Source organism: Passer domesticus, chromosome 5 (genome assembly GCF_036417665.1).
Source record: "Passer domesticus isolate bPasDom1 chromosome 5, bPasDom1.hap1, whole genome shotgun sequence".
Classification (NCBI taxonomy): domain Eukaryota; kingdom Metazoa; phylum Chordata; class Aves; order Passeriformes; family Passeridae; genus Passer; species Passer domesticus.
This window is the reverse complement of record NC_087478.1, coordinates 55,537,613-55,549,189: the sequence shown is the minus strand read 5'-3', so window position 1 is coordinate 55,549,189 and position 11,577 is coordinate 55,537,613. Positions and strand designations below refer to the sequence as shown.

The following is an 11,577-nucleotide window of genomic DNA, read 5'->3' as shown; positions in this document are numbered from 1 at the left end:
GAAATATATCTGGACTAGATATGGCTATCTTGTATTAAACATGGAAATAGTCTCTCAAGGGTGTAACTTTTAACTGAAGGTATAGTTGCACACCTCTTTATGGCTAGTACAGTAGGTACAGTAGCCTGTTTATGGCTAGTACAGTAGTAGTAATCCATGTAGGATTTGTTTTTACTGTCCCACCTTTTTTTTCCTGGTTACACTTTGTCCACAGCAATTCAGACTCAAGTTGGAAGGGGATTGGTCACCACCCGCTGATCTTTCTGAACAGCGAGGCCCAGCAGAAGTGTTTCTATTCATCAGGTAAAGCTTAGTCTAAAAAGCTTGAAAATGGGATGAAGTACCACAGAATCACAGAATAAGCTGAGTTAGAAGGGACCCCTCAGGATCAGGAGTGCAGCTCCTGGCCGTGCACAGACCCCCGAACGATCCCACCCTGTGCATCCCTGAGAGCGCTGTCCAAATGCTTCTGGACCTCTGGCAGCCTTAGGGTCATGACCATCTCTGGGGAGCCCGTTCAGTGCCCCAGCACCCTCTGGGGGAAGAACCTTTTCTGATATCCACCCTAACCCTCCCCTGACCCAGCTCCAGCCATTCCCTTGGGTCCTGTCCCTGGTCACACAGAGCAGAGATCAGGGCCTGCCCCTCCTCTTCCTTCACGAGGGTCCTGTAACTGCAGTGAGGTCTCCCCTTAGTGTCCTCCAGCCAAACAGACCCAAGTGGCCTCAGCTTCTCCTCATTCCCCTCATGGCCCTTTACCCAATTTAGACAAATATAAAACACTCCCATTCATGTCACTTAATGAACTTTAAGTTTTCCTGAATATATTTATCATGATCTACCTTTGGATCAATTCCATTCTCTGAATGTTGCCTCTTAAAGGACCTTAAGGAGCTACACTTATCTCTGCCTGGAGTCTGAACAGATTTTATGGGCAGTAGTTCTGATAACTCACAGGCAGGCCCTGGTCTTGGCTTGCCACATCAGTATATCAACATTTGGAGCACTTTGTTCAAACAAAACACATATTTGATTTATTATGGAAGTCAAGAGGTTTTAAGGGGATTTTGGGGTAAACTTGCAGGCAGTGCTGGCAATGTGGAGAGCAAACTGGACCACTGCCCTGCAGTGCCTCTGTACTGTTGCCCCTGCTGAGCAGCAAGGGAGCTTGGGCTACTCCAGCCAGGCTGCTGTCATTGGTGTCAGAGCTTGGATAGCACAGATATACATGGCCTAGCTTTGATTAAGCCCTGCTGAACCTTTTTTTTTTTTTTTTTTTTTGGTTAATTTTAGTCTATGTAAATCTTTTATTTAGCCAGTAGGCCATGCTGTAAACTGATCCATTCCTCATCCCCCTGAAGCAGCTAGGGAGCTAATTGAACTTTGAGCAGCACACTGTTACCTCCCTCACTGATAGGTAGGTTTAAGTAGTTTACTAAGCTTACTTTGGTCCACAAGGCAAGTCCTCATCCTGTCCCTTCACACACAGTTCCATGTTGTAAGTAGGATGTGATATAAACAATCCTATTTGTGTGTGCATACATGTGGTGCAAACGCTGCTCTTACAGCAGTCTTAGTGCAGCTAAACTCACTTGCAAACCTCATTTCCCCAAGGACCCTCTGGCTTTTTTCCCATACTCAAAGGGCCAGAAAAAAATAAGTCTCTAAGTAAAATGTTCAGTGATTTTCATTAGCTGATTTCTTGCCACTTATTAATAGTGGAAGAATGACACCTCAAAGGAGGGCAACAGTGGCATTTTGGGGGAAGAGTGAGTGATTTTAATGTCAGAAGAGCAAAGTAACACATCAAATGGTTATTTGTATAGAGCAGGATATATCTCTCTCCCTCAGGTTGTGTTGAAATGGTAAATGGCAAAGGACTGCACACAGGCTTTTCTCCCACTCTCAGCACCATAACTTCTGTGTCTTTGTACAGGTGCAAAATCAGTAGGTGTTGATGCCAGCTTGCACAAAGCAGGTATGAAATGAAATGGCTGCCTGGCAATTGTGAAGTGTATGGCTAGAGAGAGATGAGTGTTGATGAAACCAGGTTGTTTCTGTACCTCAGAAAAAACACAGAAGAGGAGCTTCTCTCACACACAGGATCTGTGTTCTGCCTTGGAACTGTGTGGTGGGGTAGAACACTCCCTGCGATGTGGACACCGATAGTTGATTCTTGGAAAATCTGTTTTATCAGGGCAGAGTAAATAAATAAGTGCTGTTTGGATTAAGCTGTCTCTGAGTGGTGGTTTGGTTTTGTTGCTCAAGGAGTGGGAAATAAAATAGTTCTCATCAAAACACTGGAAACGGGAATTTTGCAAGAAGAAAATCAAATGGAAAATAAACATTTACGGTTGCTCAACATGTGGTGCTGAAGTTTATTTGGATTTGTATCAGTTGCATTTAAAACACAAAGACTCTGGTACCTAATCCAGAAATAAGTTACATCAAAGAACTAGACACTGTTAGAAAAGAAAAGAAAAAAAAAAGGAAACACGTTTGTAAAGAGACTTCAGATCTTCAAATGCTGCAGTTTTCAACTTAATTATCAATAGCAATGTCCAATAAGATAGGCACTTCCGAATCATGGTGTATCACAGGAGGAACAAGTCTGGGATCAAATTTTTGGTAATTTTCTTATGACATGTTTTTAGATTTCTTATACATTCAGTTCCTTGCAAGTTTCTTTTTTGTTTTTCTCTTCATATTATCTTGGGTAAATTCCTTATTCAGGTTTATGAAGTCTGTTCATATCCCCTTGGAGCAAAGAAAATAAATAAATGATGAAGTAGATTTGGTTGTCAAGCCAAGGTCTGACACCTGACTCTGTGAAACCATGTACACCTGCCCTCTGAGAAGTTAGTTGAGCTCTGGCACTGGGTCAGAACTTTCCTGTTCTCAAGAACCCATGTTTATAATCCTTCCTCTTGGAAGCATTATAAACTGATGGGAGCATCCATTCAGAACTTCCCACCAACTGGTCTGTGCATGCTTGTTGATAACTGGATATTGTTCTTCACAGAGACTCAGCACTCATAGATGAAACTATCTGCCATTTTGCTGAGTTTCATTTTCTCATTAAATATCTCCTGAAACCTAATATTCTGCTTTGGAGTGAAGTAGTTCTTCCAATCACCAACAGCACCTAGGAAAGCAAGAACAGAACGAACAGTGAAGTGAGCAATATGTGGAGCAGAAAAATATTTTAAAACAGCCTGGTTTTGTTAATGTTGCAGTTGGCACAGATATATTAATATTCTTAACCATGGTCACCGTGATAGGTCAGGATCGGAATTGTTCTGATGAGACTCTGGTGGAAAGATCTGGATCATCATCTGTAGCAGGCCTAGGGCCGGCATGGCCTCCTTGGCAGTCAGAGGCCTGAGCTAGGAAATGCCAAGTCAGCATGACTGGACCCTAGCAGCCCCTCTCTTCCTCCTTCGGACCCTGCTTATCTCTCTGTAAGCCCATAGGTCACTTTCCCCTGACCCTTACTATTGGACAGTTTTCAAAACCCCTGTAGGGTATAAAAACCCCCTGATTCTGCCTGGTTCGGCAGAAGAGCTGTCACTGGGAACCTTCGTGGAACATCTGAAGAATAAAGAATCCTGCAGAACCCCACATGGCCTTCTCCTCTCTCTCTCCCTGCGTCTGCTGCTGCAGCAGCACCTAGTAAGCTAACGAGCTGAAATCACTGAGCTGATAATCACTGAGAGCTGAAAATCACTATAGCTTGCCTAGGTTGCCTGAGCTCCCACTGAGTTATCCTGGCTCCAGCACTCCCCACTGGGCACAGCCCGGTAGGGAGCTGCCGTGATAATCATCCATGAAGGTGGATGAACCCTATCCTCAGAGCTGATTAGTGCCAGCAACACAAGTGGTGGAGGAAGGACAGCAGCTTTTCCAAGGTGGAATTAGAGCTCCTGGTGATCTGGGCAGAGGGACATCTTACCATGCCTTAGTTGAATGCAATTAAATGTCTCTGCCTGGGTTTTTTCACAGTCAGTAGAAGAAATTGTAGAACCACAGAGTGGTTTGGGTTGGAAGGGACCTTACAGATCATCCAGTTCCATCCCCCTGCTGTAGGCAGAGATGCCTCCCATTATCCCAGGTTGCTCAGAGCCCCATCCAACCTGTCCTTCGACACTGCCAGGAATCATGGGGCAGCCACAGCTTCTCTGAGCAACCTGTGCCAGGGCCTCCCCACCCTCACAAGGAGGAATTTCTTCCTTATATCCGATCTAAACCTCCTCTCTGTCAGTGTGAAGCCATTCCCCCTTGTCCTGTCACCCCAGGCCCTTGTAAAGACTCTCTCTACTAGATGGTCTTGTAAATAGTCTGAAAATTCATAGATTCATAAAACAGTTTGGGTGAAAAGGGACCTTTACAGGAAATTTTAGTCACCATCTAAACTTATTAAATGAGTGGTAGCTCAAAAGGCACTGACAAAAAAAGATTCCTAGAAAAGGAGCCCAGAATGGACTGACAAATTAATCTCACCCTTACATCTGCTCCTAAACTCTAGAATTTTTATGGATGAGATGTCCAGCTACTTAAGTGGCTAGTTGAATACTTCTGAGTGGTCATGGACACTGGTGATCAGAAAAGTGTTTCAAGTGTTACCCAGTTGAAGCAAAAAGGAAATTGTTCTGTAAACTGATACATTTTTATGAGACAATGCTTACAGTTCCCCCCATGTGCATGCTCTAAAGACTCTGCATGCCAAACCTAACATAATAATCTTGTTTTCTGACTAAAATAGCATTCAGTCCTAAACGACAAGAAAAGAGAGCCCAAAGCATAATATATACATATAACTCTTCTGTAAACTGGTTGAAACTAGCTAAATGTCTGGGATTAGCATAGGAACTTACTACTTGGAAGTGAAAATGTTGGGATTTTTCAACATTGTCATCATATCTATCAAAGTTCACTGACTGAGAAAAATGCATCTCTCTTTTTTTGTTGTTGTTTCTTCTTTATTGACAGATTGTATGTTTTCATTTGTTTCTGCTGACTGGTAAAACCGTTGTGAATTAACGAAAGGTACCATTTCTCTGTTTATTAACTGAAACAACTCTTAGCTTTAAACTGTCAATTGTTGTTCAAAAATTAACTAAATCAAAATAATTTTTAAAAATTGTGGGTTTGATTGACTTGTTATCCAAACCTGTGGAAGCTTCAGAAATGCCAGGAGCAAGAAAACAGCTCCTGAGGGTATTTTAAAATCACATCTGAGCTAAGAACTGTGGAAAATTTTCCAAGGTCTGGAAGTTACCTATGACCATTCTTTTGTTGTTGTCAGCATATTCCTTCTTCAGGAATATTTCAGTAAGATAAGGGGTGATAAGAGCAGCCTCATTCAGAAGGAATGTGTCTGGCTCTTTCTTATTCTAGTCAACTAAGTGACCTTGGCAGGTAATATCAGAGAGACCTGTTGTAAAACACTGAGGTGGTCAACTTTTAGATTTAAAAAAAGACAGATAAAGAGTATTGCAGGGTAAGCTTGCCTTTTGGTTCAACAGCTCCCACAGAGCAATATTAGTCAGGCTATAGTTCAGACTCCTCTGTGCTTCTCTAGTACAAGTCTGATTTTGCAGCCAGGAAGTGATTTTTAAGAGGGCTTCAGATCAAAGAATCCTGTCATCACTTCCCAGGGCTGACCCAAAGACTCCAGGAAAGACCTGCACTGCAGTCTTTACTGGATTCCCACTGCTTCTCCCATGTTAGGCACAAAGGAATTTACCTTTTCGGAAAATCAGCTTCCTGTTGGATGTCAGAGCACACACGGTGTGACTGGGATCGCTGTTCTCCTTTTCTGTGTCATTCTTCATCTCTGAGAATGAGGACTTCTTGCAGATGTCTTGGATATCATTGTCACTGACATTTAAATTCAGGAACATCGTAATTTCCTTTACAACCTTAGGGAGATCCTGAGGTATAAGAAAAATACAGCTTTTATGTTTCTGAGCTGATTACCAGACTTTTAGCTGATTTGAAAATGATCCCTTTTATTACATAATGAGTTGGTCGCACATTTATTTGCTTTCAAGCAAAGCATTGGATTGTGCAGATGACAGGTACAGTAAACCTGATTCCCCTCTTAGCCATACTCACAGAAATTAATAAATACAGAGTATGTCATATCACACACAGTCACATTGTCAATTTTATCTCTCAATTCAGATAAAATGTTGTCCTGTCTTTCAGAATTATTTCCCTGGAAATAGAAGAATACTCAGAGCCCAGCTCCAAGTAGTTTATTTCATTGGACATGATGTATCTAGAGATCTAACAAGTGACTCAGCATCCAAAATGGCTTGTTTATATGCCTAGTAGTTGATTCCAGCCCCCCCCCAAAAAAAAAATTAACAAACCTATTTTCATAAAGACACTAGAAAATGTTTTCTATCCACCTAAAAATTCATTCTCTGAAAGCTAAGGTATGTTGATATTTTACTTTCTCTTTTTTAAGAATAGTGAAGTTTTTCCCTAACCCTCCAGCCTCTAATTTTCTTTTTTATTGGGAACACAAGTCCCAAATGTAGTTCTGTTGTCTTACATCACTTTTTGAAAATTGCATCTGAAATGTCAAACATAGCAAGTTAATGTGTGATCCTCAATAGATGTCCTTGGTTGGTCTTTCCATAGGACAAAAAACGGGAACTTAAAACTCTGCCTGAGCCTGAGGAAAAGTGTCTGAGTCCCATTCCTGCATCTAAGAAGTGCAACTCTCACAAGAGTTCATATTTATATAGCTTGTGTAGTCAGAATTATTTAGTTGATACTAAATTCCATGCAAATAAAAAACATGCCCAAAGATACATATTCACATTTTCCTTCTTTCTCCTTTTTCCTTATAACTTCCTCTTTGATGTTTTAATGATGCTAATTTGCAAGTAATGCCTTTTGCACCAAGAGCAGAGAGCATATTTACCTTCTTCATGTCTTCATAGAACAAAAAGAGGATGTTTTTCTCATCTTCATGTTCTTCCCAGCTTAGGAAATGATCAAACCAGGATCCACAGACAACTGAAAGGAAAACCCATGTAAAAGAGATCCAGAAAAACTTTATTCATAAATAACTGTGATGCTACCTCACACATTTAGGGGAATAATTTTTATCTGTAATGCACTAAAACACAGGCAGTTCTTTGTGTCAAGTGATGCAAATTTACAAAAGTAACTTCCAAAGAGGTTTCCATTCTTGTTGGAATTTGTTTTCACACCAGATACTATTCTGAGATATGATTCTGTAGTGGAAGCAGGCTCCAGGTCTAAGGAAAGCCCTCTAATGAAGTAAAATGTACCGGCCTAACAAGATGTGAACATCTCAGATGACTGATGATTGCATGTCTGTGGTCACAGAGACTTGATCACCTCAGCAGGAGATTAAAAGAACAGGCTGGCAAACAGAGCACACATTTGTTACCTCTCTTACATCCCAGCAGAAGGGAATCTGTATAATTTTTAAAAGCTGAAGAAGAATTACTTAAAGAACTCATGCAAATGCCTCATTCAGCCAGTGACACAGATAGAAGGGTTTGTAGCTGATTTGTTTTGTCTGAATGCTCCATTTGCTGAACCCTGGGAACACAGCTAAATTTCAGCTTTCTTTTAAAAACCAAAATTCTGACCTCTCAATTTCAAAGGCAAGATGAAAACCTCTTGCAGGGCAATGAGAAGAGGCCAAAACAGAGAAAGCTCAGCAAGCATTCTCCAGAACTGTGACTTTGCTTTATAACCACCACGACCATAAAATTTTAATCTTGTAATGGGCATAATTTTGGTCACAAACCAGTTGTAATTAAGTATAAATTATAATTAATAGTTATAATTAAGCTGAATGCTCCAGTCTGCAGACATCTCCAGCACATAAAGCAGTTTCTAAGTGCAAGGCATGTGTGCTCCACAGTGTGCAATTAAACCCTGCTCCCCTGGCCACCTACTCTGGGGATGTGGCCAATGATAGCACAGTCCTGGTGGCTTCAGAAGAGACTTGGAGACTCCAGGGAATTCATTACAGCTGTCCCGGTGTGTCCTAACCCTTGTTTTGAACTGATATTTGCAAGAGTACCGCAGGGTTTGGATCAAGCAGCACACCCTTGAAATGTTTCTACTAGGAGCAAAAAATTACCACCTTTCCCTCCACATCACCTCTTACCTAAATTTCTCTTTAACCAACATAGTTCTTTATTTATGCCACACATAGGCACTCAGAAAATAGAAGGTGGCTAATAATTTATAGGAAATAGGAGATGCTTTTGAAATATAATCATTGAAGCATAGAATGCTTCAGATTGGAAGGGACCTTAAAAATAATTTAGTTCCAACTCCTCTGCCATGGGCAGGGACACCTTCCGCCAGAGCAGGTTGCTCAGAGCCCCATCCAGCCTGGCCTTGAATAGAAGCCTCTTTCCTTTTTTTTCACTATTGTACGTTCAGAGTTCATACCAAACAAGCCAAGATCCTGCAAATCACTGAAACATGTGCCTTAGGGCTGCTCTGGACTCAGAACACCACATCTGAGCCAAAGCCTGGAGGAGACAGTAAACAAATTGACTCCTGGAGTTCTAATGTGAGTCCGTGATGACTGCAACAACACTTTTCTTTCGGGGTTTTCAAGGTGATCAATCATTATTGCTGTTATCATCACTGTGGTGACACGTCCTCAAAGGAGTAATAAAACACTAAATGTGGGAGAGGACAACATGAACAAGGTCCTGTTGCCAGCTGCCATCCCACCACTCCTAAAAAATCTCCCTCTTGTCCTTGGTCTTTGGACCCCATTTCTGAGACAGCACATCAGGGAGAGTGTGTGCAGAAGGGCTTTAGGAACATGTCCAGACTCCGTTGTTGGGCTGCCCAGGGCTGTCTCCCAGCCTGGAGAAGACACCAGAACTGCAGTTGCAGCTGTCCCTGCAGGCTGGTGACAGTCCCCTCACATGCTCTGTCATCAGCCACGGCCCTGCTTGCCCAGGGCAACAAAGAGCAGCAAAAACTTGCAGAGAGCTGTGCTGGAATGATGCAGCTGCCTCTCAGAATGACTCCTTGCAGGGCTGAAGTGAGCATCCTATTATTTGCTCTTGTTTAGCTTGGCATTAGGATTTATCCCCACCAACCCCATATAAATAAGGAGTTCAATAAGGAGTTTTCACACAGTTCAAATTTCTTAAGTCTTTCTGTGCATAACAAACTAATGTGAACTGCAAATAGAAAACATTTATCCTTACCATTGCCTTTTAAGAACATGTCAAAGAAAGCAGTCCAGCTGTCTACAGTGGGAAGGTTTGGGTTATCTCTGTAGTAATGAAACATGGAAACTGCAGTGTCTTTTGGATTTCTGCTGATGTAGATCATCTGTAAGTGAAGCAGATGTAGTTATTAATGATAATATCCTCCCTTTATTTTAGAGGAGCTCTGGCTGTAAATAGAGCACTGTCATAGGCAGTTTGCAGTGTCAAAACCCTTTCCTTTAGGATTTCTCCTTTGGTGACCATGCCATTAAATTAGAAATGTCTTCTTAGTAAGGAGTCCATAGTGATTAGTAAACAAATCCATGTGTACAGAGGTGTGTTTGCCCTGGCTGGGTAATGTTTATGTTTTACGGAAGAGCCTGTCCCAACTTTAACCTTGAGTCAGTATATTATCTCATATATCTCACATATGAAAGCATTTACTAATTAACATTCAAAGGACAGCTGCAAACGTAAAATTTGGCCTTTCATTCAAATCAGCTTTGTCCCAAAAGTCTGCATCTGAGCGATCCTAAAATTTTTGACTTTGAATATAAAATCTGAGACCTTGAGCTTATTTTTTAAATCTCCCACATTAGCATGGGAGGAACTGGTTTAGTCGGCGTCCCTGCTCATGTTAGAACAAGATGATCTTTAAGGTCTCTTCCAATCCAGGTGATTCTGTGAACTCAAAACTGTGTTCTGAATCTACCTCCCTCATCTCATTTCTCCTCTGTTTGCCCAATACCTTTATGGGCTCTTCAGAAAGCTCCAGCAGGAGGGTCAGAGTACCTTTAATCCCAGAGGAGCCTGTAAGTAGCCAGGATTTTCTGAGAGTTGGAAATGAGGTCATGAGAACACCCCACTTACTAATGAAAGACTTCTGATCTAAAGATATTGATGTCCTATTTTGTGTGGTGCCTGGTGTAAAAATCACCCCATGGGAGCAGTGGGGCAGGAGCAGAACCCAGTCCCCAGTCCAAGTCTCTGTTGCTGCCTTCAGCTGGTGGTCTGCTGTGTCTCCAATATTCACAGCAAAACAATTCTAAAAACTGTGAATCATTCAAAAATTATTAAGGATCAACAGGACAAAATAGATTCCTAATAGACTTTCTACATATTTTACTGCTTTGATATAATTTTGTCTTACCTTGCATTTCTTATTCTTAAAATTTGGAGGCAACATGTTGTAGTCTAAGTGTGTTGGGATGATTCTCTTTGATGAGAGTTTATCCAGCTCCTCCAGTCGGGAAATGTCTCCAAATTCAATGGGAGATGTTATTGTGACTTGAGTATTGTAAAGCTTTGTTATAACTCCTGCAAGCCAGTGAGTGCCTACAGAAGAGGAAGTTTAAGTAAACAAAACAAACAATAAAAAAAGGATGAATATTTGTTACTGAAACATGCATTTTTCATACGGAAACCCCTTGCTAGTGAGCAAGTTATATTTCTAATCCTACAGATTCAAGAAATTTTGCATGACTAAATAATCCCATTGGCTCCAAATATATAAACACTGAAAAAAAAGGGCTATATATGAATTACAATGTAACTCTGAGACAAGCATTAATTTTGGTACCAAAACCATCCCATTATACAAACTGCTATCTCTATAGCTGAGAGGTGGCTATATTGTTTTTATAATTTATTTTAGAATAACATGTTCATTTGGTTGGGTTTTTTTCTTACAATAATGTGAGTCTGTATATTTCTGAAAGTATTGATTGAGCTCCCCCTGGGTGTATGCTCCTCTGTCCAAGAGAGGTGAGTGGAGAGAGGATAAGAAATTAATAAATCTACAGCCAAGAGGCACTCAACTTCATACAAGTCCTCAAGAAAATCCTTCAAGTACAGATTTTGCTTACAGGTAAGGAATATATATTTGTTTTCCATGAAAACACGTGAGATTGTTTTCTACAGAATCAAAATGTTGGGAAATGACCAATATTTCTTGTAATATGAACATTTACTGACAGAATAATACATTCACATACTTAAACATCCTTTCCTGTTTCTTTCACACAGATATTTCCCAAGTAGTTTAAGCAGAGAACATCAAAAACAAAATCAAAACTTCTTGCAATTAACATTGAAAACTAGAACTTACCAGATTTGGGATAGGAAACCAAAAGAACATCATCTTCTCTAGCATCAAAACTATCCAAGGATTTTAAAAGTTCTGGAGAAGACCTGGTGGTAAAGGGAATCCCCTTAAATGTGTGTAGGAGCTCTACCTCGCTGGAGCTGGACATGGTTGCTTAAGTCTTGGATTCCTGCAAATCAGATAACAGGGACAGGAGAAAGATTTAAATGTCACTTCTTAGTCAGGTGGCTGGAAGTG

The 11,577-nt window shown here is 41.0% G+C and overlaps 1 protein-coding gene across 1 annotated transcript; it reads right to left on the bottom strand.

Annotated features, from left to right (window-relative positions):
* Window positions 1–2,347: 2,347 nt before the first annotated feature.
* On the bottom strand, window positions 2,348–11,577 carry LOC135300799 (sulfotransferase 6B1-like). Its single transcript, XM_064420664.1, has 6 exons — window positions 11,344–11,577; window positions 10,387–10,571; window positions 9,234–9,360; window positions 6,938–7,032; window positions 5,747–5,933; window positions 2,348–3,145 (listed from the first exon to the last, which is right to left on the bottom strand). The coding sequence occupies exons 1-6, from the start codon at window positions 11,486–11,488 to the stop codon at window positions 3,027–3,029; spliced, it is 858 nt and encodes a 285-aa protein (XP_064276734.1). The 5' UTR covers window positions 11,489–11,577; the 3' UTR covers window positions 2,348–3,026.